The sequence below is a fragment of the Astatotilapia calliptera genome, chromosome 3, assembly GCF_964374335.1.
Source record: "Astatotilapia calliptera chromosome 3, fAstCal68.1, whole genome shotgun sequence".
NCBI lineage: Eukaryota > Metazoa > Chordata > Actinopteri > Cichliformes > Cichlidae > Astatotilapia > Astatotilapia calliptera.
This window is the reverse complement of record NC_137424.1, coordinates 30659741-30687449: the sequence shown is the minus strand read 5'-3', so window position 1 is coordinate 30687449 and position 27709 is coordinate 30659741. Positions and strand designations below refer to the sequence as shown.

Sequence of the window (27709 nt, the reverse complement as noted above, 5' to 3'; positions counted from 1 at the left end):
GAGGTGCTCTATTAGACTGAAATCTGGTGACTCAATTTGAGTACAGTCACTGTCATGTTCAAGAAACCAGTTTGAGACGATTCAAGCTTTTTGGCCTGGTGCATTATTGTAGCCATCAGAAGATGGTACACTGTAGTCATGAAGGAACGGACATGAGCAACAACAGTACTCAGGTAGACCGTGGTGTTTAAACGGTGCTCAGTTGGTACTAAGGGACACAGAACGTGCCACGCAAATATCCCCCACGCCGTTACACCACGATCCGCTTGAGTTTCAATACAAGGCAGGATGGATCCATGCTTTCATGTCATTTATCACAAATTCTCACCCTACCAACCAAATGTTTCAGCAGAACATGAGACTCATCAGACCGAGTGACATTTTTTGTCCAGTTTTGATGAGCCCGTGTTAATCGTAGACTCAGATCTTGGGGATGAAAACATTGGAGAAAATGAGAGCATTTCAGCCAGTTCTGGTAAACATCCTGTTTGGTTAACACCGAGTCTCATGCATGCTGTTAAATTTGGATCGTTTCTCTCACCCATATATTGTGTTTTGTCCTCAGTGCCTTCTCTCTGTCTCTCTCTCTAGCTCTGGACTTGAACATCTCACTTGTGCAACCAACCTCTCGTTATTACTGTGTGCTGTTTTTCTTACTGCTCACCTTCTGCTCTCTCCTTAACCAGACGAGGCCTTTGACAGAAGGGAGTTCGTTTGCCCCACTGTCACCAAGTACAAAGTACCTCAAAGCGTGAATCCAGCCCTCCTCTATAAGTGCACTGGGTCTACACTGACACCTGCTGGCCAATGATAATGTCGTCCCTCCAAGAAAGCCCCTTAAAGTTGCTCAATTTTATCAAACCTATGCATGATAACTGATCAGGAACATAATACAAATTTCCTAATTACAGACTTTATCACAGGGAGTTTTCTCAATTACAAAGCAAACATGTTTTTAATATGGTGACGAATGAAGTGCTGAGTTATAACTTCTGCTTTTTGTCTTTCTATATTTGGTGGGTGATAAGGAGAGAGCACAGGGCATGGTCTACGTTTCTTGACGTGAAAATTATACAGTGACAAGACAGAAAAAAAATAGTTGACTGCACGTCGCTGACAAGTCATTTACAACTACGATTGTTTTCCCTCACTCTGCAGTGAAGTGTGAATCTCTAGAGCTGTTGTTGTACTTTCCTCTGCATGCTTGCTTCAGCAAATAACATCTTGGCAAACCTTTTCTGAGGTTAGTCATTTGTCACACAAGTTTCTCTGGAGCTTGTTCAAAAGACAAAATAAATAGATTTGAATTCATTTAAGACTTTACAGCTTCATCTCTGTATTCAAATGATTGGTATGCTTCCTGTTTGCAAGAGACTATAATTTAGAGGTGTTGAGTAAACATAGCAGTTATTAGGTTACTGTGGGAAACGATGACAGCTACAAGCACACACTCACTGCATTTTAAACAGTAACAGGGTGTGGGGTTGCAGTCTTCTCCAGAACCACTTATCCAAAGAACATGAGTGAATGATTGAAGCCTTCTGTGATGATCAGGCTGGGTTAAGGATTAATTATTAGAAAGAGGCTTTTAAATTCATCAGTGTCCTCACAAAGATAGCCAAACTACTCTATTTGTGTTTGTGCAATCCTCCCCACCCGGGGAGTGGACCGGGCATAGTCACCCACAGATGTGACTTTAGACAAAATACCATAGCTGCTCATGCAACAAACAACCTGAGACTGCACTTATTGAGGTCTTCTGCAATACACCAAATCTGAATCAGATAAGAGTTTACAACTGATCAGACAGACAGATTCTTCACACCACTTACATGGACTGATTGACAGTCTGACTCGCCTGGTTTCATGTGATCTTTCCAGCTAAGCAGTGTCAGATCTGGTTAGTACTTAGATGAGACACCAGCTGAGGGAACCAGTAAGCCTAGCTTATAGCCATACCACCCTGACCACACCCGACTGAGCAACACATTTACTGAAGTAGTTCTGAACAGCGCTAAATCTTAAAATATAAAATACTAGCATATGACATCAACCAAGATTCATCTGTCAAATCATAAAACACCCAAGAAAGCTCTCTGATCAGAGAAAACTGCTTTGTTTACTATGTTTGCATTATCTGTCAGTATAACACACTTGATGACCTGACATTTACCCAAAATAGCACATCTGCGCTTATCTCCACATACATTTACATGTACATATCTAATGCCCCAATGCAAATGCATGCTCACCTTCCTCTTTTTGAAAGCAGACTGCTTCCTCTTGTCTGATCTGTGCAACCAAGGAAAAAGACCAGTGGAATCCCCCCCAAAGCTCCAGACCTGCTCTGACCTCTTTTTGTTCAGGATCTGTGCTCTGACAGCAACAGTTTTACTACTGCTGTGTGTGGGTGTAATATCAGTCTGTTACATTGCTCCCTTATTGTCACTCACTATAATAAATACAGTTTTCTTTAAAATAGGTAATCTGAGTCAGTCATCAACATAAATAAAATATGCAATAATAATTAATAATCCTTTTTCGTTCTTTAAAACAGCAGCTTCCAACCTTTTTTTTTTCTGGGGGTTGGGGACCGCTGCTTTAAAACACTAAAAATTAGATGACTTACATCTCAGGGGGACTTAGAAATGAAAACAAATATAATGCTGATATTCCACATCTGTAAAATGCAAATAAAATGCATTTAGGAATGTTTGAAATGTTGTGCACTTTCTCTCAACCTCTAACTAATCTTGAGAGTTAGATATTTTTTGCTTTGAATCACTGTTTCACTTTGTGAACCACTTAAAAGTTTGAGAACCAGAATACAAACAAAGTGACTCATCAAGAAATCTTAGATCATGTGTGTGTGTGTGTGGGGGGGGGGGGGGGGGGGGGGAACATCAGCAGTGAGGATAATACAGTTCTTTGCTGCCCTCTTCAGGTCAAATGCAGAGCAGTCATCAAAGGAAGAAGAAGCATCAAATGCATCACACGGGGATGCAAAGTCAAAGCACACAAACGTCACTGCAGTGGGCTTTGTGTGCTTCTATAGCTGTGAAAAACCATCTACACCATAAAGACAGCAACGCAGTTCAAGCAGAAGCAGGTGTTTGATGGAGAAGCTGATAAAAGTGCAGTTTGGATTCAGGATGTGTGAATTAAGTATGTACACAACGCATATGGATATATGCATGTACTTTTATTTCTCATTAAGAAAAAGGTCAGCTCAGAGTTTTTGACTTCCTTCTGTGGATGAGCACTGACACCCACACCTCTGTTACGTCTACACCTTTTCTGCTGAGGTTGTAACTTCTCTCTGTGGCTCCTTTGTTCAAACTGCACTCGTGCTGGAAGAGGTTGAACAGTGAAGTGAGAGTAAAGGATGCTCAGGTTTTACGTGCTCCTGGTTCCTCTCTTTAGAGCCTGTAAGTCCTTCACACTCACTTTTTATTCATTTATGCTGTAAATGAGTTGCAATTGCCTTAAATCTCTCTATCTTGTGTTTGTGGAGTCTCTAACTAATCTTGATTTGTGTTCCAGATGGTGCGCTCCTCTACGCTAACCTTGGAGATAATGTGACTTTTCATTGCTCCTTTGCCTCCAGGGCCAAATATCTCTCCTGGTACAAGCAAGTCATAGGAGAGTCACCTCGAGTCATATCCTCTTTCTACAAACATTTACTCAACTCCAACAGCTTCCACCCCGGGTTTAAAAACAATCAACGCATTTCAGTTGATAGTGGAGAAGATTTCTATCGTCTGAACATTTTTAATGTTCAGGATTCTGACTCGGCCATGTACTACTGTGGACAGACCAGCATCTCAGTCACTAAATTTGACGACGGAACGTTTTTGGTCCTGAGAGGTAATGTGGAAAGTTTTTAAGATTTGGGAATATTAACAATATAAAAACAAATCTGCTTTTTTTTCTTGCACTTCCTATTTTAACATGTGTTTTAACACTTTTTCAGAGCCCAGTCACAGGACTTTCCTAAAGCAGCCAGAATCAAACTCTGTGCAACAAGGAGACTCGGTGACACTGAACTGCACGCTGCTCAAAGGATCCAGTGCCGAAGAAGACAACGTTTACTGGTTCAAAAAGGATACAGTAGATTCTCACTTGGGAATCATGTACAGCCACACAAATAGCAGCAGCCAGTGTGCGAAGAGGTCTGAGTCCAGGTGCTCTGCACAGAGATGCGTTTACAGCTTCACAAAGAAGAACGTGAGCCGGTCTGATGTCGGGACGTACTACTGTGCTGTGGCTTCATGCAGCGAGGTGCTTGTTGGGAAAGGCACGAGGCTGGATGTCGTAGGTGAGGAACATATGTGTTAAAACTGAAACCTATTATAGTTTCTTTCACCCTCTTATTTTCCTCTTTTGCTTACTCTACGTTGCTTTCTATGTCTTTGCAGTGAAACAGGACAAAGCTGTCCCCGTCTTGGTTAAGACTGTGGTTGCAGCTCTGGTTGTCTCAGTTATTTTCAATGTAATCTTCTGTGGTACCCTCTGCAAAATAGTCCAGAGAAAAAAGTGTCCTTCTAAAGGTAACTATTGCCTATCATAAAAGCACTCTGATGACTATAAAACATGTCAGCAGTTAAATTTCTCTTTCCTTTCTATTTCTTTCATAAGGGTCACTTCAACAGCCTAATACTTCAGAATACACTGCGAACTGTGAGGTTAGTAAATGAGAAAAAGCACAGTACAGTAAGTCTTGAAACACCTCTGATTTCTTACATTTTCACATTACATTTTCAAAGCAGCTAGACTTTGTGGTCATTTGTTAAATGGTCTTGAGCAATAGTTCTTCAGGCTTTCTCAAGAGTTTTTCTTTGGACTTGAATGGCTTTTTCAGTCATTTTCAGTCCAGTGCCTGATCACTGTGGGGAATAATTATCAAGGGATGAACCAGTGCTGTATCAACACATAACACGCAACTTAACAATGAACAGTGCTGGGAAGGTCCCTTTTAAAATGTATTCCACTACAGAATACAGAATACATGCCCCAAAATGTATTTTGTAACGTATTCCGTTACGTTACTCAATGAGAGTAACGTATTCTGAATACTTTGGATTACTTAATATATTATCATGCTTTTTACAACTACATGAATGTCCTATTGTTGTGTGATTTATTACTATTACTGAAGAATACTCGCCATACCAATAACAACTAGATTTTGAAATCTTAATGTAAAATGAGTAACAGTAGGCAGTAGCGGTTTTTGATACGGGCGACATGGGCGGTTGCCTGGGGCGGCATCATGGTGGGGGGCAACATCATGGGCATCGGCAAAACAACCCCAAAAAAACAAAACAAATAAAAAAAAATTACTCGTATTCATGCTGCCCCGACGTCATGCCAGCGCATATTGGGAATGGCATAGGCACCGATCGGTTTTCTACCGCCCATTTGCTGGGAGTAAGGGCGCCCTCCGTTTGCGAGGTGCGCCTGCTGCTTGCTCCACAGGGAGGAGAGGGCGGGGCGGCGGGGGATTCTCTGGCTGGTTGGAGCAGCATCTAATAACCAATAACCAAATTAAAACAAAATAAAAACAAACCAACAAACACGAAAACACCAGACATCCTGATGCAGACTTATTTGCATCGATGTTTTTTCGAAATTCTATACACGTAAACTGAGCGCGAGAGCCCTCGGGGCGCCTGCTTGCTGCTGAAGTCAAAGTAAACTTTATTGTCATCTCTGCTACATACAGTCCAGTAATTAGAGAGACGAGACGACGAGGCTCCAGTTACAGCAGTGCAAGTAAACAAACAATAAACTAGGGGTAAAGGGATCAATAACAATTTATAATTTACAGTTTGATGATTTAAAGTCTCACACACAACCTGTGGAAAGGGGAGGGGGGCCGGCTGCTTCCAAATAGAGCACATTTCATTCATAATGATGTAATTCCAAGACCATAATGTATTCATTATTTGAATCCTGGGTTGTGTGAAATCCCAGAAATACACCTTAGACAAAGCAAATCTGTGAACTAAGGTGTAGGCCTGTTAGGTTATGTTGTGGTGATCCTCGAGTTGGGGGATGGGTGTTCATACTGGAGTGCAAAATTAAAACCAATGGAAGATGGACAAGAAAAGTTCAAAGCCATCAGGTGCTCAGTTTAGGAAAAAGAGAAAAGAAGAGGAGGAGAAACGAGCAAAGGATACAGGTAAGCAGATGTGTCATTGGATAATGGCAGGTCATCCTGAAACAATCAGAGTCAGAATACTTTATAAATCCTTAAGGAAATAATGTGGGTTACAGTTGCTCCAAAACGAAATGGTAAAAACGGTAACAGTAACAGACTAAACTCCAAACAATACATTATGTTACATATTTTAATATTAATTAGTGATTGTCAATTGTTGATTTCTCCTGTTTTCATTGTATGACGAATTATGATGGCTGTTTGGTAGCCGTTTGCATACTATGCATACTCTCTCTCTCTCTTCATATGTGAGTGTGTATATTTCTCTGGTGAAGTTCGGTATGGTTTTATGGTTTTATGTGTGTGTGTGGGGAGGGGCGCAAGAGGGAGTGTTCGCCTAGGGCGCCAAACAGGCTAGGACCGCCACTGACAGTAGGGTGGGTATTAGATGAGGCTGAACTTTTTGCAGCGATCCCGGATAGAAACTATTCCGCGCGTATATAAAACAGGTCTGCGGCTCCGAACCGTAGTAAAGGGACCTCTAGCTAATATGTCGGGTTTCGTGTCGGGCTCGTAACCGAAAACTAGCTTTACTTTGTTGTCTGGGTCAAGTTTGAGACAGAGAGTGGTGTTGAAAGGCTGCACCAACGGAATTTGTTGTTTCGGAGGAAAACACAAACACAGTGTACAGTCGAGTCTTAATAGCTTACTTACAACTGGGCTCGTCAGGCACTCTTTTTGGCTGCAGTGGTTATCATTATATTTACACACTTCCATCTCACTTTTCTGGTTGGTGACTGCTCGTAGTTTTCCTTTTTCTCCCTCCCTCGCTCACAGACACATAACGGGTATAGCAGTCCATTCTCCCAGCAGCACGGACTACACTGCCCATGAGGCTACACTGTTTAGGGCTGTGCCTGTAACACTATACCTATTGCCTTCATATTAAATCATTTTTTTAAATAATATTTTTTAAAAATATTTATTCACATCATTATGCGAGAGTTGACATGGGCCGCGAGACTGAGACACAAGCATTAGAGCCACTTAATGCGTGTTTTGTTTTGGTTTCCACCGACGTGGAATTACCAAAAATAGAGAGAGCATAGCCTAACATATGAAACAGGAAAAGACCTCCGTATAATCTATTTATTTCAACAAAGTAACTGCATTCTGAATACCACCTTTTTAAACGGTAACTGTAACGGAATAGTTACTCATATCTTGTATTTCCGTTACTCCCCAAAACTGACAATGAACTAATATTAAATTATATCTTTAGGCACAGCACATAATTTCTTCCTATTTCTTTAGCTGAAGCTTCCAAATATGCCAAAGATAGCACAGCGTGACAGAAATAAAATAGCAACTTTGCACCAACAAGACAAAAGGATCTGTGAGCCAAATACTTGGTATATCTCAATACAGCGTGTCTATAAATATTTGCATGCATGAGTAGGAAATGAGAATCGTGTTCTTAAGAAATAAGAAAATCACCAGCAAAGACCTGACACAGCTCCTGAGAGATGCATCCGGTCTTTCAGTTAATCCATCAGATGAGAAAAACCTGAAGTATACCACTGACAGCAGGTTTTATGGAGTGAAAAATCAAAATGAGAAAATGTCAGTTCACATCATCGTTAGTATGTATGGAGGAGGTCAGGATAGAAACATGACAGTGAATGTCTACAGCCATCTATCAACCACAGAGGAGATTCTGTCATGGTTTGGGGCTGCATTTAGCCAATGATGTTGCGCATTTTGTCAAAACTGATTGAATAAAGAGGTAGATTGAGATTTTAATCCATTTCATTTTTAATAATAATGATCCCAAACATGCTGCTAGTCCAGTAAAAGCCTATATGTATAGAAAAAGAAACAGTAGAACGCTATCAGTCATGAACTGGCCCCAGAGCCCCGATCATCCTGACAGAGAACAGAATAAAAACCAGCCAACGTTCAAAGAAGAGCTTTGTGTTCTTCAGTTCTGGAGAACTATTCCTGAAGACTACTAAATAAATTACAAAAAAAGATTAAGAGTTAAGGCTGTGTTGAACAGGGTTAGAGTGTCCATACAAAAATGTTCAAACTTGTTGGAACTGTGCAAAGCCTGCCGTTGTCTTTTAAACTGTATTTCCACACATTTCACATTTTCCTAGTAAAATATAAAAAATGAGGGGTGGATGAAGACTTTTGCATTGCACTGTATATGGACAAATTCTATCATATGGCTTTTGTATTTCCCACAGAATGAAGACTGTGCTGTTGTGCAGTATGCAACTGTGAATTTCAAGAAAAAGATTGAGACAAGTAGGAGACAAAGAAAGGACACAGTCAACGACCCAATCTACTCTGCAATTAGAACGTCTCACGTGGAGTGATTTTGTTCAGTCAAGTCAAAATTATGGCCACTGTCTCTCCTACATCTGTGATGTTGGTTAATATTAACTTCTCAAAGAAGGTTGTTCGATTAGTTTTGGTTGTTTATTTAAAAAAAAAAGAGGATTAGGCTCCAAGTGGAATAAATTTCAAGATGTACTGATGGATGGAGGGTTGGGTGGGTGGATTGCAAAAATGTTTCCAATGCAATGCACCTAAATGAGTTATTTGATCAACAGTGCAACAGTGCAGACATTAGGGGCAGGACTGTTTGTGGCTGAGTGACCTAAATTCACTTTTTCATAACACAGTGGAAAAAACCCCCCAAAACAAAACCGCCCAGTTTCACCACACAATGCCACTGCTGCCCAAAGTGGTGAACGAGTAGCCAACTCAGTGTTCCTGGCCTATTTTAAAGAGGAAAAAAGTTATTACAGGAAACACATTTTGATGTACACTCTTTCATGTCTTTGGAACAAAACTACTTTCAGACAGTATTCATTTGTGCACACTGAGTGAAATCACAGTGGAATCTAGCTTAACTCAACTCTTAACTCTACTGAAACTCAGCATATACGTTAAAATTTATGAGCCTACATTTGGTGACCCAACTAAATTTCACTTCTTAAACTTTTCCTGTGGGTTTGAGTTGTTTGTGAGCATTTAAGCTGTGCATAAATTTTTTACCAGAGGTTGGACAAGTAAAAAAAAAAGTTTGAAATAACTCAAAACATGTTTTGTATTTTAGATTCTTTAAAATAGCCACCCCTTGCTTTGATTACTGCTTTGCACACTTGTCATTCTCTCTATGAGCTTCATGAGGTCGTCACCTGAAATGTTTTTCCAACAGTCTTGAAGGAGTTCCCAGAGATGCTGAGCACTTGTTGGCTATTTTGCCTTCATTCTCACATCTCATCCCAAACCATCTCAACTGGGTTTAGGTCATGTGACTGTGGAGACCAGGCCATCTGACGCAGCACTGACTCTCCTTCTTGGTCAAATAGCCCTCACACAGCCTGGAGGTATGTTTGGGATCACTGTCATGTTGAAAAATAAATGATCGTCCAGCTAAACACAAACTAGATGAAATGTCATATCGCTGCAGGATGCTGTGGTAGCCATGCTGCTTCAGTGTGCCTTCAGTGAAAAAAGGGAAAAAAAGAAAAAAGAAAAACCATTAAATGAGGTGTGTCCAAACTTTTGACTTGTAGTGTATATATGAACTTTATTTTTCTAAACTAAGAGAAACAGTCTTGATGTTGAAACAAACCTTACTAGATTCCAGGGTCTAGAGATTTTGTTTGAGGGTTTTGTGGTGCTTGTCTTGTGTCTTTGTTTTTATTCTAAATTTATCTGTTCTTTTACTTTGTGAGGCTTTGCTCCACATTGCATATGTGTGTCAGGGAAATATTAAGTTTAACTTTCCGTTATTGTTCAGCTAAGGGAGCAGAGTTAATGGCAGGCAAGCAAAAAGAGAAAAAGTGCTTTATATTGGAAGGTAAAGACCCTAAATTAATACAGAGACAACCCCAACGATCAGACAACTCCCTATAAACAAGCGCTTTGGCAGCAGTAGGAAGGAAAAACTCCCTTTTAACAGGAAGAAACCTCCAGCAGAACCAGGCTAAAAGAGTGGCAGACATCTGTCACGTTGGGGTGTGGAGAGGAAGACAGGAGATATTCATAGTGTGGAAGAAAACCAGATATTAATAATAGTTAAGTAAAAGTTGGTAAGTCAGTTATCTACTGGCTGAATCCCCATATTTATTGTACTTGTGAATTACCCCTATTAGAAAAATGTGACAAATGTCCTCCAAATGCAGGGATGTAAAACTCATTTTACATCGTGGGCCACATACAGCCCATTTTTGACATTAAGCAACCCAAACAGTAAAACTACATGTTAAATGTGTGCTTTCTATGTGTTTGTTTTTTAATAAAAAAAAATAAATCTGTCTTTTAATTGTTTCTGTTTTAGTTAATTACTTGGTATGCAGTATGAAAAGAGATGGGAATCGAGAACCGGTTCTTGTAGAGAACTGGTTCCCAGTAGTCCAATTCCCCAGAATCCTTAGTCTGCCTGCATATCGATCCTGCTTCTTGGTTCTTACACTCTCAGATAATTTTACACAGTAACATGAAAGCAACTTATCGAGTAGCATAAAGAACATCTTTCTCCTGCGTGTAATTAAGTAATGTAATGCATTACTTTTTAAGTTTTGAGTAATGACCTCAGCAATGATCAAAACAAAGAGCGGAAATGCCTCCAGCATCCACAAACATTCGACCACTGAATGTAATGTTACTGATATGGATAAAGCTGTTAAATTAGTAAAAATGTTTTGACATTTTAAATCTGTGTACGCCTTCACATTTTCTGAAGCTATCCAGTGGCACAGATTGGTGTCTTTACTAGGCTGATTCCTGCCCCCGGGCCTTATGTTTGACACCCCTGCCTAAACGCAACACATGCAGGCCTTTATACAGTGACTGTTAGAAAAACAGAAAAAATACACACTCGCTGAATATGATCTCTGGGCGAGAATCACGTACGGATGTGGGTTTCCGTCATGTGCCACAGGAAACAGCTATTTTTATGTGAATCACTTTCAATTTTAGACCATCTGAGTGATTAAATTTGTTTTTGTTTTTTTTTAAGTTAAACTTTTTTTGGACTTACTCTTTTACTTTTACTTTTTTTAAGTAGCACTCTACACATAAAGGATTAGAAAAAGAATGACAAAATTATCACAATTATCAGAGGATTATTAGGGGATCACATTTCTTCTCACTATGACTTTTTATCACTTTATAAGCATATTTGTGTGGTTATTTTGTTAGTTATTGACACTCATGTCTTGTTTATTGTGGGCTTTTTGTCTGATTTTAGTTACTCTGATTATGTTCCACATTTCCCTTCCAAAACCTCCTGTGATTGGCACTCGGTATGTTGGAGTGTCCTGTTCACCCTGTGCTCCCTGTTGATTCTTTGGCCCCAGTTACAAAGCCCTAAAGACATGTTTCAGTGTTTTGGAATCCTGTATGTAGTTGCTGGCAGTCACTGGGACCTCATTTTCTAAAGCACAGAGATCCAAATTTACAGTCTGCCAGTGACCTCATGATTGCCAGGAAGTATATGGTGCTGCACTTTAACCTACCTATGGTCACAAGCAGAAACAGTTGCTCTTAGTGTGCACAGTAGACGCTGACTTGGTTGCAAACACTTGCCAACTAGTTTCTTAATCAGTAGAGAAAGAGTGAAAAGTGTGCCACAAACTGAAAACTGAGAATGTTCACCTTCAAATCAAAAGGTTTGCCTTTCTACTGAAACCAACATGGTTCATAGGGTGAAACTTTCACTTTAAAGGTGAACATTCTACTTGTCTGGTTTCAGCTTGGTGGTAAGCTAGTGAGTCCTTTCAGACGTGTTGGTGTCTTACATAAAACCTCTGCCGACCGTTGCTGAAGCCTTAAGACTTTATTTTAAATCCTTTCTTGGGTTTGTTTTCCTCTTTCTCAGCTAGTCTGTCTGAGAGATTTGCGTTTAGGCCCCAACCCTTCTTCTCATGACAACAGGGACTCAGTTCCTGCATAGTGTGGAAAGAATTTTTAGACTTTCTTGGCTGGCAACAAGACTTCAGCCAGCGTTACCACAAACATTGGTGTTCAACAGGGTTGCCTCCTCAGCCCCAACCTCTGTACCCTGTTCACCCACGACTGTGTCGCCTCCAACAAAGATAACATCATACTGAAGTTTGCGGATGACACTGCAGTGATCGGGCGCATCACGGGACGGGACAAGGTGGCCTACAAGAGAGAGGTGGCCGGTCTGGGGTCATGGTGTGAGGACAACAACCTTAACCTCCACACTGATAAGACAAAGGAGATGATAGTGGACACGAGGAAGAAGAGGAGGCCTCACCAGCCGCTGTTTATCCGGGAGCGTGAAGTGGAAAGGGTGAGCAGCTTTTGATATCTGGGAATCCACATCAGTGAGGACCTCACCTGGACACTGAACACCACTCACTAGCTTACCACCAAGCTGAAACCAGACAAGTGAATTTCACCTTCAAAGTGAAAGTGTCACCCTATGAACCATGTTGGTTTCAGTAGAAAGGCAAACCTTTTGATTTGAAGGTGAACATCGGCTGTATTTCCTTAGCAGGCTGAGGCAATTTGGTATGTCGGCCAAGATCCTCTGCAGCTTCTACAGCTGCACTGTGGAGAGCACATTGACCAGCTGCATCACTTCATGATACAGCAGCACTACTGCTATGGACCGCAAACGCCTGCAGGGAGTGATAACAACTGTGGAGAAGATTATCAGGACTCCGCTGCCCTCTCTGCAGAGCAGAGGAGAGCTGCCTCCATCCTCAAAGAACCCACACACCCCCAACATAGGTTACACCTTCATAGACCAAGGTTCAGAAGTGTGAAATCTAGAACATCCCGACTCAACAACTCCTTCGTCCCCACTGCTATCAGACTCTACATCGGCATCTGCATACCACACTTGTCTTCACTTACCTATTTGTACTTTTTTAATTATTATTTTTAATTTTTTTATCCTTATTTTATCTATTTTTAAAAAATTTTTTAAATCTTTTTTATTTTTTCTTGTTCTTTTAACCCTTACCTAACTTTGCATTTGTGAATCTAAATCTATATATATGCTAAGATCAAAGCACAGCAATGCATAATAAAAGATTAAAGTTGTTAAACCATTAAAACTATATAAACTATTTTTGCACAAAATGGTTAATTTATTAGTCCTTTATTTATCCAGGTAAAAATCTCACTGAGATTAAAAATCTCATTTCCAAGAGAGACCTGGCATCATGGCAACAAAAGTCACATAATAAATGTTAAAACAATGGATGGAAGTACAGATCAGTTTAAAGTTTACATATCAGATAGAAACTAATATGTAAACTGGGTGGACCCTGCAATTTAATATCAGTTACGCTTTAGACCAGCAGAGGGCAGTAGCCCACCATTATTGTGCTTTGGTAAACTTGTGAAAAGATCAACATTTTGCTCAAGCGATCACACAACGCTTAGATGTGGCCGTGACCACTAGATAGCTAAGTGGTGAGATATATGTTATTTCAGGTAAGCTCACCACAAAGGCAAGATACTTGTCTCCACATATCAAAGACTGATGTTTGTGAGACGTGTCTTGTTCAAAACACAAAGCAATCCACCCACACAGTGAGGTGTTTAGATGTGTTGTTGTGGTTGACTGACATAAAAAGCTACTCGCTGCCCCCTTTGTTCAACCCCCCGAAACCCCACGATCATGACAACGTCTGATGTCTTAAAACAAACACTTTTCTTCTTTATTGTGTAAGAAAGGTAGCAAAGAAGCAGTGGAGCAATCTGCTGGAGCACAGTGCTACTTTTTTTCTGAAATTATGGAATTTCATAAGTGAGTAAGTCAGGAAGTTATGCTTTTAACCTGGTGCCATGATGAAATATGACTGTCATGACTTCATTTGACATCATGTTATTTATCCAGAAAGAACAAACAAACAAACAAACAAACAGAGGGTCGTAAGGAGTGGATGTTTGTTCAACTTTGGTCTTGTTTCCTATTGAGACGGATGTGTTTTTCAGCCGGCTGAGTAATAAGAAATGCAAAAACACATCTCGCTACTGAGTTCCCACTGTGGTCAACCTATCTAACAGCGAGTTTAAGCCCAGCGGTTTTTTCACCAGTCCCCCCACACAAACAACCCACCGCTCCTCCGTCCTGACAGGATGTCTATGTGGTTGTTTTTTTATGCTGTTTGTTTGTTCCAGTTGCTTCACAGTAACAGTTGTGACCTGTCACTTCTCCTTCTCACGTATGCTTTGACACTTATGTCTATTAATAAGTTCAAAACCTCCCCACAGTCAAGTCACAAAGAAAAAACAGTAGTGAAGTGATGCAGAGCTGAACCTGTTTGAATATATAGAGGAAGGAGGAGGAGCAATATGATAAGGTTTGTAGGGGCCTGGCTCTACTTTCTGTTCTCTGTTACCATGTTTTTTTTTATAATTATTTTAATTTATTTTGCAAAAAACATTTCATTTGGTTTTAAGTTGCTACCATATTCCTGTTTTTGATCCTTTTTCACAAACTAATTTAAGCAAAATGCTTTAAGTGTGGGCCACTAAATGAGATATTTGCCCAGCAGTGCAGGCACGCATATGTACTGTGATAATGGAAATGCCCCCGAGTGACCTGAATTTACTTCTTGAAGCACAGTGGAAAAACATACATACTCCTCCCCATTGTGGTGTTCACAGTGTTTTTGACCTATTTGGAATATGGATTCAGTCTACATTCATAGTTTTTGATGGTTTTAAAACATTTTGGTAAATGATGAGTTAATATTGTTTTAGGAAACCACGATAGCTTCTAGCTTTCTCTGGGTCTACTGAAACTCGGCAAGTACTGCAAATATATGAACAAAAAACTACAAAATAAGTTTGCTGACCAAGCCTCATGTACCTACTGTGCTTTCCCCTATATTCTGTTGTGTCATTTCTACTTTTTAAAATCTGGTTTGACTGATGATGCTATATGATTTTTATATTCAAATGACCATCAGAATTCAACGCTTTAAAAAAATACCAAATTGTTTCACAATAACTACCAAGTGGCAAGACATGCTTATACGAGGATTTCAACACAGCCAAAGTTTAAAGTCACGAAACAAAACAATCCATTACTGTTGTGTTTTTCTACTCTTCTATCTGTGTACAGCAAGTGAGAGTGACTGTGAGAGATTATTCTTTATATGGTCATCTCAGCCACACATCTCTGGCTGCAAGCGCAGAAGCACCACCTACATGCTGCTCAACAGGCTGCCAATCAGAAGAGTTTGTTTAAAGGGCGGGTACCCTTAAAGCGGGAGGAGCTAAAACAGCTTGTTTCTACCAGAGGATGAACTGAGGGTGGTCTCACCAAGGCTCAGTATTCAATAATTTTAAAGTATATTCACACAAAGCTACTTTAACACAGTCCCAATAAAAAATTGGAGCTTTTAAACTGCACATGTTCATCTATTTACATGCACCCTTTAAAACTGAAGGCAGAGAATAAGCATAATTACATCAGCTACACTTTGGTTTTTATGATTTGAACACGGAAGAGCCAAATACACAAAACATCCGCTCATTTCTTTTTTCTTACTGCATTGGCCGTCTAAACCTATAGCTTCAAAGAGCAACTTCTTAATATCTCTGTTTTAACCCTGCTCACTCTAAGTGAAAGGAATTGGAAAATACATAATAACATGTTTGCAGTTTATTTAAATAAAGTATGCTGCTTTGGATTTTTTGTGAACTGACTGGAAAAATAAAGACTTCATGGCCAGATGACCCAAGTGGAAAAATGTCATCTGGCCATGCTTTTTGGAGAAGTTCAACATGAGAACAGAAGACAATAAAATGACAACTGAGAGAAAGAAAAAGTCTTGTCCACCAAGCCAAAATTACCTAAACACCTTTTCTCTTCATTACCAGTGGTCCTTAAGTTGTCGCTTTTAACCTGCAACACGACTTCCTCTCAACTGTTCGTAAAAGAACGACAACAAAATGTTTCCATTGTAGCTCTGGCTTGTCAAAGAAGCCGTGAGCATTGCACAGCTTACTGTCACTTTGCACTACTCAGGAAGTGTGGGTTAAAGTGAGAAGACTGTTGGTCAGTAAAGCAGCATCTGTTCTGAGTCAACAGTCGTAGAAGTTTCACCGCAGCTTTCTTAAAACAGTACCTGACCACAAAGATCAAAAAGACTTATATGATTCACACGCAGTAGTCTACTTCTGCCTGGTGAAGTTCTAATGCAACTAAATGTGACAAGTGCGAAGCTGAAAGGAGCCAATGAAAATGCTACGTTAGCTAAAAGTATGAAAATGGATAAAAATACCTGACAACAGTCAAGATTGTTCCCTTTTCACCACCAAAAACATGTAAGTGCATGTAAGTGTGCATTGGAATCTTTTACCAGGGGCTCTAATCTGGCACCCTGAGTCATTTTTGTCAGAGTGAACCTTCAATGTACTCTTGCCAGTTACTGGTGAAATGTCTGGACTTCACAGTCATGTGCATTTACGTTGACATCCAAAACATTTGTGGGAATGGACCAGAATATTTTGTCACCTTTTGAAAGTACATTGCCACTCATTACAAAACTGAAACAACCCAGAAAAAAGAAGAGAACAATGGTGTGTGTGTGTGTGTGTGTGTGTGTGTGTGGGCGGGTGGGTGAGTGGATGGATGGGTGGAGGGTTGAATAATGCACATTTCCTGCAATTTTCTATGAATTTCTAGTTAGTATTTAGTATTTAGTATTTATTTATTTATTGTCATTGTCAAGAACAATGAAATTGCGTTTGGGGCTTCCATACAACCCAAAAAAAAGAAGAAAATAATAAATACCCCTTAAAACCCAAGTGTACATATTTAACCCAGTGTGACTCCAATGCAATAAGACAATCCTTAGCAATAATGTTCGTAGAAATTCAGACAAAGACCTGAGAAACATGACAAAATACAACAATGCAACCCATTCAATATTATTGTACTGTGAGATATGATATCAGATATGATAGTTATCTATTTAAGAAAGAGGGGGGGGGGCAGGAGGGGGAAGAGAATAAAGATATGATGCACCAATGCAGACCAGTTCATTGCTATTAAGAAGTTGGATATGGTTATTGTCCGTGAGAGGGGGGCAGAGTGTTCAGGAGCCTCACAGCCTGTGGATACAGGCTGTTGGCCAGTCTGGATGTTCTGGCCTGTATAGACCTGTACCTTCTCCCTGAGGGCAGCAGATGGAAAAGGTGGCGCGCAGGGTGATGTTGGTCCCGCAGGATACTGTGCACCCTCCTCAGACAGCGAGTGGGGAAGATATTACTGATCTCTGGCAGACTTGTTCCAATAATTCTGCCAGCTTCTTTCACCACCCGCTGGAGTGCTTGCTGATCGGCCTTGGTGCAGCTGGGGAACCACACTAGAAATCCATACGTCAGAACGCTGCTGATGGCACAGTTGTAGAAGTTCAACATCAGAGTTCATTTTATTGCAGTGGCATGAAGTGAAATCAACATCTGTCAGCAAAAAAAAGAAAAAGAAAAGAAAAACACAGCAGCATCTGTCTCTCCTCCAGTTGTCACTGCCCTGTCCACCCACAGAGTGCGATCTTTGACCAAACATATGTGCACAGAACCTGTGAAACTACAGGAAATAAACAAGCGTTGCAAAAGCAATGTTACGTTAAACCTCGCTGTGTAATCAAACCAACCATCAGGTTGAGGTAGGGACTCAGCCCACTTAAGTTCTTCCACACCAAACTTCCCACAAAGTTGGGAGCATGAAATTGTCCAAAGTGTCTTGGTATGCTGAACCACCATGAGTTTCTTTCACTGGAACTAAGGGGCCAAGCCCAACTCCTGAAATACAACCCACACCATAATCCCCTTTCCACCAAGCTTTACACTTAGCACAGTACAGTTGGACAAGCGCTGTTCTCCTGGCAACCACCAAACCCAAACTCGCCCATTGGATTGCCAGACAGACAAGCATGAGAACACGGCTTCAGTGCTCTAGAGTCCAGTGCTGCATCGGACACTTTGAGTTTTGCTTTGTAATGTAAGTTTTGGATGAAGCTTGACCATGAAAACCCATTCCATGAAGCTCTCTATGCACAGTTCTTGAGCTAATCTGAAGGCCACGTGGAGCTTGGAGGTCTGTAGTGATTGACTCTACAGAGAGTTGGTGACATTTGCGCACTATGCGCCTACTCAACTCTGTGGTTTTATGTGACCTAACACTTCATTTATGAGTTGCTGTCATTCCCAACCAGTCCTGCTTTTTTAAAACACTTTACTGTAGCAAAGACATTTCATGACTGGTCTTGTTGCCGATATTCTATCACTGTACCATGCTGGAAATCTGAGAACGACCAGTTCTTTCATAAATGATTGTAGAAACATTTTGCATGTATAGGTTCTCGATTTTATACACCTGTAGCCATGGAAGTGATTGGAACACCTGAATTTAATGTTCTGAGTGGGTGAGGGAATACTTTCATCAATATAGTTTAGGAATACCTTTCTTTGTGTGGGCAGACAAGTCCAAGTCAAATCCAAGTGTTATGAAACAGGCATGTGGCTGACTAAGATCAGACCCAGATGTAGGTCTCAGCAGGCAGAATTAAACTCAAAGCTCAGCTTTATTAGCTGGCAACTGGCAGAAAACAAACAGGAAAAGAAAAACTGATAGAGCAGGGTAGGTACTAGCTGACAAGATGTAAACAAACATGTAGAGATGACAAACTTCAAGAGGACACAAAAGGACGAAACACAAAGAGATGACTACAGGAACAGGAAGAGATTAACACAGGAACCAAGATTAAATATTTATGAACTTGACAGAAAGAACAGGGAAAACCAGACAACCACAAAGACAGGGCACAGAGAGGCCAGACAGACACGGGGTCACAACTGGTGAGCTAAAAACAGTAACAAACATGGAGACAACACTGACTCACACAGGAGACGCTGATTACAAGTCACAGAGATGAAACTAGCACAAACTGCACACAAAAGGGAACTAACATAATGAGACAAGAAACCAAGAACTATAAATAAGAATATAACAAGAACTACGATGTAGCTGAAAAGTCCAGAACAAACTCAAAATGCTGAGTTGGAGACCCAGGAGCAACCTAAAAGTCATTTTTAATCACTTTTCAATTTGAAATACTTTCAGACAGCCTCAGATGGTTCCCAGGGGAACTGCAGTTTTTGTCACTTCCAAGTTAGCTTCATTTTTCAGGTTGTCCACAAATTATCGCCAAACACTCCAACCATTGTCAATCCGGAAAACATCTGTACACCAATTTCTTCACATATGACCATATAAATCTGAGATTTTTAAAATGTCTACAAGTACAGGAACAAATGTGAATTCCGCCCTTATGCTCATTAACTGGATCACAGCATAGACAATTTTGCCATTAACCATAACATGTCAGTATTCGCTTTAGATGGTTTAAACTTCTTGACCTGATTTCTGCGTTACTTTCTGTCTCCCCCCACTAACACTCCCTCTTAACCCACGTAACTGTTTAAACACACCTCCCCATACAAATTCATGCAACTATGAAAAATTGTGTTGTGACTTAAAAATACATCTATAGATCAGATATTAAAAAACACCCTAGATGTGTTGCAGAACAAATACAAACACAGCAACAATGATGTCACCAAAAAAGACTTGACCCCAATCACACCTCCAGTCACCTGATCAGTCTGATCTTTTGGAAAGAAACAAACTGTAGTTCTGAATTGAAAACCAACCATTGAGCTTAGCCAATCACGATCAGTCTTCGTCTCCTATAAGAGTTGGGTGCGTCCGTAAAGGCACACGATACATACTGCAGAGCTTCAGAGATGATGCCTCTTTGTGTTTTTCTTGCAATTCTCTATAAAATCTGTGAGTATTTTGCATTTTTTTCACAGTTTCTTTTTTCAAGGATGTAAATTCTAAAGAGACTGATGAGATGTTAAAGATATAATTAAAACAATTGTATGCACTTCTGTCCAGGTCAGGTGCTAGCTGCTCACAAGACCTCAAGTGTAATTCAGGAGAGTGGAATCAAGATTGCTAAAGTCGGGGAGAATGTAACAATAACATGCGTTTGTCAAGATGATGCTGTAACTTTCCTTTCTTGGTACCAGCAAAGCCTGGGTGGCAAACCTAACATCATATCAACTCGGATGAAGCACAGCCCAGAAGCTGATATCTATGCACAGTATAAAGACAGGTTTAAAGTCCTTGTAGAAGGTAAAAAAGAATATCTCAAAATCACAAACCTCAGCCTGTCAGATTCAGGGACGTATTACTGTGGGGTTTTAGTCTTTAACGCTATTGAATTTGGACAAGGAGTTTTCCTTCATGTCAAATCACCAGCGACCAGCATTGGATCTGCAATAGACCAGCCAACGTTGAAGCCGCTTCGCTTGGGGGACTCTTTGAACTTGACCTGTACAGTGGAAGCTGAACCATGTGCAGGAGAGCTGAACCTTTACTGGTTCAGGCATGGAGCTTCTCAGTCTACAGTCATGTATCCCAGCGAGGGACACGTGTGTGCAGACATCTCACAGGAAACACCTCACAGGAGAAATTGCACTTTAAATCTTGCAATAAAGTCAGTGAGCTCTGCTGATGCTGGGATCTACTACTGTGCTTTGGCCTCCTGTGGAGAGATTATTTTTGGAAATGGAACAAAGGTTGAGATTGCAGGTAGGTGATACTGCAGGAGGGTGACTTCATACTACTGTTTCAAGCAATCTGTGAAACACCGACTGTGTAACATCTGTTTTGTGTGTGTGTTAGGTTCCCCTGTCTTAGTTTATCTCCTGAGCGCGGCATTAGGAGGTTCCTTTATTGTGCTCTTTGTCTTGGCTTTCATCATGTGCAAGCTTAGGAAAAACCTGTGCTCTGTCTGCAAAGGTGAGGTCTCTGCCATCTCTAATGATAATAATCCTCTAACTATGTGACTAGCATGCTTATTTACTTTCTTTGATTAGCAGGAGCTGTTCCTCATCAAACCTGTACAGTCTCAGATGCAGTGGTAGGTGAAAAAGCCTATATAATCTGCTCACATGTTTTTAATAGAAGCAGATGCTATATTTATATTAGATATGATATGTTTCCAGTTATATTTTAACACAATCCCCCCATTTGTCCGTCACTAACAGAGCCAAGATGCAGACAGCCTCCACTATGCAGCTCTGAGTCTGAAGAGGAGCAGTAAACAACATCGTCAAGAAGAAAACTTGGATAATATTTGTGTGTACTCTAGAGTAAAGAGCAGAAAAGTGTGAATGAATGCAAAGATACACACTGCCAAATGTAAAATCATGTAAAATAAAATATATTTTGTATGTACCAGCTGGATGACTAATGACTTTTGTGAGCTCAGCAAAATCACATAGCTCAGCATTGTTATACATAGACTATCAAACTGAACCCAAATGTAGTGTAGAGAAGCATATAACCCCCCCACGATCTATTAATACCTTCGTAAATGCAGGTCACAGCTACAGTAAGTTCTCACTGTTTACCTTTCACTTCTGTGGTCAAGGTGATGTGAGCGACAGAGTATAAGTTTCCACTGGTGGAAACACAAGTCCTACGAGAGCTTAAACACAGGAAGACCCGGCTGTTGCCCCCTGGCCACATAACCTCTCATGTTTGCAAGCCCACTCTCACAAGACCTGCTGTGTACGTGAAAAACTAAAAGCAATCGGCAATAAACTACGATTATGAAAAAAAGATTGAAGGAGATGGATTTCTTTTACATACCTTCAGCTTCAACTGTGTGAATGCATTTCTTGCTGCACAGGAAGCTGCTCCTTTGTAAAAACAGCAGTCATCCATAACTGCTGAACAGTTTCAGTTCCCTAAAAGTACAGAAGCTTGACCCAAAGCTTCACTTTTTAGGAAAGTCATTATAGTTTAAAGTTATCTGCTGCTTAGTTGTTTTTGTAAAATACATAAAATATTAAAAAATAAAACCCAGAGCCAGAGTTGTGGCCCTGCATTATTTGCAATGAACTGAGTGAATTCATTAAAACAAAACAAAAACATGTTTTATGTTTCTAACATTTCAAACTAAATGGTGGGTAACAGTAGCATCTCGACCCAGTACAACAGTTTGCTCTCAGACTGCAGGCTTACTTTTTCAAATCAGTTCAGTTTTATTTATATAGTGCCAAATCACAACAACAGCCACATCAAGGCCCTTTATTGTAAGGTCTAAGCCTCTGCAATAATACAGACAAAACCCCAACGACAACCACCTTTGAACAAGCACTTAGTTGTTGCTAAGTGCTCAAACTTCCTTTTAATGAGAAGAAACCCGCAATAGAACCAGGCTCAGGGACAGCTAGTGATCTGCCGTGACCACTTGGGGCTGTTGGGACAGGCCTCTCATCTGTGGAACCAGCTCCCACTTTGGATTCAGGAGAGGGACAACCTCTCTACTTTAGGTTCTCAAGGTTAGGCTTAAAATGTTCCTTTTTGATAAAGTATATAGCTGGAACATGTAACCCTGAACTCTCCTTTAGTTACTCTAAAGTAGGCCTCGTCTGCTGGGGGCTTCCATTCATGCACCGAGCAACCTCCTTGTTACTGTGACAAGATTCCTCAGAAATAGTATTTCCACATAAAGCAGCAACTTTCAATAGTTTAGAAAAAGAACAAAATAATGCAATTCTTCCATGGCCACTTCAAAAGTGAAGTAATTTCCATAGTCTCCTAATTTGAAATACCTAACTTCTGTCAGAGATATTATAGGTAATCGTTACCATCATTACAAATGATCTGTTTTTAAATGAATAAGATGTTTGAATGTCATTTAGGCTCACTCACGCAATAGGTTGATAGGTGTGCTAGCCAATAACCACTAATAGCTGTCTGCTAGGCCTCAGTTTTGTGAGCAGAGTGATGCTATTTTGTCTTATTTATGTTACTAATTACAACGTTTCTTTGTTCTACTGGTTTATGCTAATTTATGAACCAAGCATGGTAATATAGTTTAGCCATATACAATCAGTTGTGATCACTTAAAAAACATCCATATTTTCAAACTGCTAACACTGAAAATATATAGTATACAGACTTGGAGGCAATGTGCCATAACATAATATGTTACTATGTCAAAAATGACACTTTTTGTTAACACAGTAATAGAATGTGATACATTATAATGCAGATTACTCTACTAAATTCAGAAATAGGAAGTTACAATAAGAATGATATGATTAGGTTTTTCAATTATCTGCACAATCAATAGATAGTAAGGGGGGAAAAAACATCAAACGTGTATTTTTCATCCTGCGTTTATGTGCAGGGAGACAGAAAAAGGTGGTCCAGTCTAACGTTTGAGGAGTGGTGATATTGATATTACTTTTATCTTTATTGCACAAAAGGACACGAGTTTCTACGTAAAGTGTACATTGCATCTAGAACAGAAACAGCCACCGGCATTACACTGGCTCTTTGCAAGTATCCGCACACACAGCGTGCTAACACAAAGCTAACAAAGAACCCAGAGTGAGTGTATGTCAACGCCAGCCCAGGAGCCAGAGCCCGATCTTCAAAGAGTAAAAAATCAATGCAGTCATCAACAGAGTTGTCTCACTGTAGCTTCTATTTCTGCACGTTCCTGCAGTTTAATAACAGACACAGTTGCTATGAAGCATATTTGTGTTGTTGTTTGTATTTTAAAAGACTGGACATGCGCATGTCCTTAGTAGGACAGAGATTTGTGTCAGTCAGCTATGTGACAGTGTATTTCTGGTAGTACAGTGGGTGACATCACAGTGGTTACATGCATATATAGTCTATGTTAAAAATACCACATGAAACATTTCTGTTATGCTTTCTCTTCCTTTTCTACATGTTGAACCATATGGTGTTAATTAAAAACAAAACACCTCTACCATGATTAAATAGATCTCCTTATGCTGTTTTGTTTGCATGACATTGCATAACGACACAAGCTGTACAAAATAAAGCACTAAATCTCTCAGTTTTTATCCATATGAACACTGAAAAAATCACAAAAAAAACACCAATCTAAACATTATACAATATGACCAAAGATACGTTTATTGTAAAGTCTGTGAAGGCTCCGTCTGCAAGTTTATTCTTGTTCATAAACATTACGGTGACAAACTCAAGAGGTGAGACCTGGCTACCAAACATGCATAATAGATTCAGACCTTCAAAGAATGCTAATGTTAACTAGCCAATGCTAATGGTGAACATTTACATATGCTGCAGGTTGCAAAGCACCTTTGCTGGTAGAATAACATTAATTGAGTGATGAGTAAATTATTCAGTAGTACTCATGTGATTGGTCACATGTACAGGCAGAGCCTGCCATAATGTAAACTGGATGTGCATTTTCTTCAGTAAATCTGCATAACTTGCTCTTTGAAGTAAAGTTTTTCAAATCTGCTTTGATTACCTCCTTTCTAGATCGTCTCATAGACCTAAATGAACCCTACAGGGGGCACTGAGCATGTGATCTTTCAGTCATTCTGAGTGACCAATCAAAAACAGTCTTGTCTCTGATAAGTAGAGAACGTAAAGACCTTCTCTCAATGATCCACAGCAATTTGAACAAAATGACACCCTCGCTGTTATCCTTCTATGTGACATATCTACTCTCAGGATCAATAGGTAAGTAGCATCTTAAATAATTTTGTTGACAGCTACACAATGTCTCTCATACATTCCAATACTTATCCAGTTATTATATTAAGTTCACTGTGTATTTTCTTTTATTTTCAGTTCATTTGGCAGCTCTGAAGCTATCACCATCATTCAATATCACATTTGTTAAAGCTGGTCAGGATTTAACTTTAAACTGTTCATTCAATCAAACTACTGTTGCAGTGATGTTTTACTGGTATAAGCAACCTCTGGGACAGAAACCACAGCTGGTGTCGAAATTCTATAAGCATGACAAAGATGGCACTTTCACTGATGAATTTAAGAATGAGTCTCGCTTTGAACTGGAAACTATGAACTATAAAAACAACTTGAAGATCTCAAAAGCACAAATGTCAGACTCTGCTGCTTACTACTGCATAAGTGGCTATTCATATGTGTATGAATTTTTGGAGGGGATTATCATCCAAGTGAAGGATTCAGATTTGGTTTTCCAAGCTTCAGTTCACCAATCAACACCTGAGACCATCCAGTCTGGAGGCTCTGTGATGCTGAACTGTACAGTGCACGCTGGAACCTGTAGTGAAAAACACAGTGTTTACTGGTTCAAAAACTCTGAAGAATCTCACCCTGGACTCATCTACACCCACGGAGGCAGAAATGATCAATGTGAGAGGAATCGCAGCTCACAGACCCAAACCTGTGTGTACAACCTACGAATGGAGAGTCTCAATCGGTCTCATGCTGGGACCTACTACTGTGCCGTGGCTTCATGTGGACATATACTGTTTGGAAATGGGGCCAAGCTGAACATTGAGGGTAGCTACCGCTCCTGCCTCTTTTGTTAAACAGTAACAATAGTTTCTAATCAAATATGATGTATGTGGTGTCTTTTAATGTCTGGTTCTCTACAGAAGAGGGGGAATCTTTTATCTATGTGTACGCCTTGAGCGGAGCTTTGGCGTTCAACTCAAGTCTGTTGGTTTTCCTGGCTTATGCAGCCTATACCTTGTACAAGAGAAAAAACTGCAAATGCACAGGTGGGTTAACTGACTTCTTTACATTTAACTGAATGTGATAACAAGGAAGAAAGACATTAATAAGTTGTTAAGTAGTCATAATGCTCATTGTTACATTAACTGAAGACATCAACTGGTGTTTCTTCAGCACACTTGGTTGAAATTTTTGGTCGACTCGCTTAAAGTCCAGATAATGTGTACAACAAGTACATTTCTTTCTTTCATTTTTCTTTTTAACAAAGTCATTTCATAAATATGTTTACTACATAAATGCAATTTGTACTTTGTCTTACTGTCAATTGCAAAGATGTAAAAAAAAAATCTTAAATGTAGTTATTTATTTATTTTGTTTACTGGAATGAAATGAATTAGCTCAGGACATACCTAATTTATTATTAAGTCATCGGTGGTTTACTGAAACAATCTTAGTGCTTCAGTTGTTCAGTATATTAAAGTGTCCTCTGCAATTCTGTGTTGACTACATATGGAGAGTCATTTTGTCGTGACTGCGCCAACTGAGTTAAAAGAATGATCATTTTTTTCTTTCTTTTTTATAAACAGACCCTCGCGCGGAGTCTTCAGGGACCTCGGATCCAAATGGAGACGTAAGGTTTTGTGTAATGTTCTAATTTTTAAAAAAATATCAGTGAATAAATTAACTGTTTTTCGAGACCTTACAATGGAAGGAAAAAAACACAGAATGAAGAGCACCTTAACAATTCGATGCATTGCAGTATTACATATTCTTGCGAAGGTCTCAATGTCCAGTTTTCACTTGGAGTTCTGTTGTTTTGAAATTAATTTTATTATAAGTGAGGTTTTCTTTTAATGTGCCATCCAGTGGTTATGCTCGCTGGTTCAAGGGTAACATTTTTCTTTCTTTTTTTCTAAACAGGCATCTCAAGATGCAGACCATCTCCATTATGCTGCTTTGAAGGTAAACAAGGCCACCAGATCAAGAAGGCAGCAAGAGGACACCCTTAGCCAATGTGTTTATTCTAGTGTGAAGCAATAAAGTTGGACATGTTTTCTTTGTAGTCTCTGTGAGAAAAATTACACATTTTTTGCTTTTTTGTTTGTGTGGTTTTCTCCTCCTAAACTAAATGTAAATCTGTGCCTTACAAAATAAACAGACATGTTTGCTTAACTGCAGCTGAGCCAGGTTCTTTTGTCAAAGGTGTGATATTTCCATTGTCGCTGTACTTACATTGCATTCACGATGTACAGCAAGCGACATACACACAGTTGTGTGTATGCACACAATGCACCTTTGTGTTGCAGAGCTTAAGATCTGAACAGCCCTCTATATTTCACAAAGCCTGCGCATAATTAGCACTTCACCCTCTAGTTCAACACACATTATTTGATTCTAGATCTATTTTTGAATGAAACACTCTGATTAACACAATCTGAGTCAGGAGGAAACAACCGGCATGGCACTGCAGATGTGACGCATACAACACAGTCTTCTTCCAGGTGTGGTAGGTTGCTCACACAAAGCGGCAACCATTTCACAACAACAAATCCCGCCTTATTGCAAAGTCTAAAATGATTATGTGACATACACAAATCTTCCAGATTATCTGCCCTAAATGTATCGATGGCATCTGAAAGCCTTTGCAGGTTGTTTACTCTAAATGTGTCGTCTGCGCACAGCAGAGCTGAGGGAGTCTTTTTTTAGCGTCTGTGTGGTTGATAGGCAAAAACTTAGCTCTCAGTATACTTCAGCCATGCACTCCTGTAGGACCCTTTGCGCTCTTTGTGGTCTCAAACAGGAAGTCTCTGCATTGTTTTTGTACATTGCAGCCACACAGTTTAACTCGGCTTACCAATTACTCTTTTAGGTAGTTAAAAAAAGACAACAATCTGGTAATTACAATAGTTTGTTTGCAGTTTCCCTGATGAGCA

At 39.9% G+C, this 27709-nt stretch overlaps 3 protein-coding genes across 5 annotated transcripts; all 3 read left to right on the top strand.

The window, feature by feature from the left end:
- The first annotated feature begins 3516 nt into the window (after positions 1 to 3516).
- LOC145426231 (uncharacterized) lies at positions 3517 to 10508 on the top strand. The gene is made up of 4 exons (XM_080299827.1): positions 3517 to 4318; positions 4419 to 4550; positions 4639 to 4685; positions 8413 to 10508. Exons 1-4 carry the CDS (start codon positions 3952 to 3954, stop codon positions 8542 to 8544), a joined length of 678 nt encoding a protein of 225 aa, XP_080155953.1. The 5' UTR covers positions 3517 to 3951; the 3' UTR covers positions 8545 to 10508.
- Positions 10509 to 19905: 9397 nt separating this feature from the next.
- LOC113011945 (protein amalgam-like) lies at positions 19906 to 21491 on the top strand. 2 transcript variants are annotated; one of them, XM_026151836.2, is made up of 5 exons: positions 19906 to 20030; positions 20142 to 20840; positions 20934 to 21050; positions 21131 to 21171; positions 21299 to 21491. In XM_026151836.2, exons 1-5 carry the CDS (start codon positions 19988 to 19990, stop codon positions 21422 to 21424), a joined length of 1026 nt encoding a protein of 341 aa, XP_026007621.2. In that variant the 5' UTR covers positions 19906 to 19987; the 3' UTR covers positions 21425 to 21491. The 2 variants fall into 2 exon arrangements, with proteins under 2 accessions (XP_026007621.2, XP_026007613.2); XM_026151828.2 differs by having other exon boundaries at positions 21128 to 21171.
- A 3192-nt stretch (positions 21492 to 24683) lies between these two features.
- On the top strand, positions 24684 to 26953 carry LOC113011936 (uncharacterized). 2 transcript variants are annotated; one of them, XM_080299816.1, is made up of 5 exons: positions 24684 to 24791; positions 24903 to 25601; positions 25700 to 25822; positions 26363 to 26406; positions 26697 to 26953. In XM_080299816.1, exons 1-5 carry the CDS (start codon positions 24713 to 24715, stop codon positions 26814 to 26816), a joined length of 1065 nt encoding a protein of 354 aa, XP_080155942.1. In that variant the 5' UTR covers positions 24684 to 24712; the 3' UTR covers positions 26817 to 26953. The 2 variants fall into 2 exon arrangements, with proteins under 2 accessions (XP_080155942.1, XP_026007601.2); XM_026151816.2 differs by having other exon boundaries at positions 25697 to 25822.
- Positions 26954 to 27709: the final 756 nt, after the last annotated feature.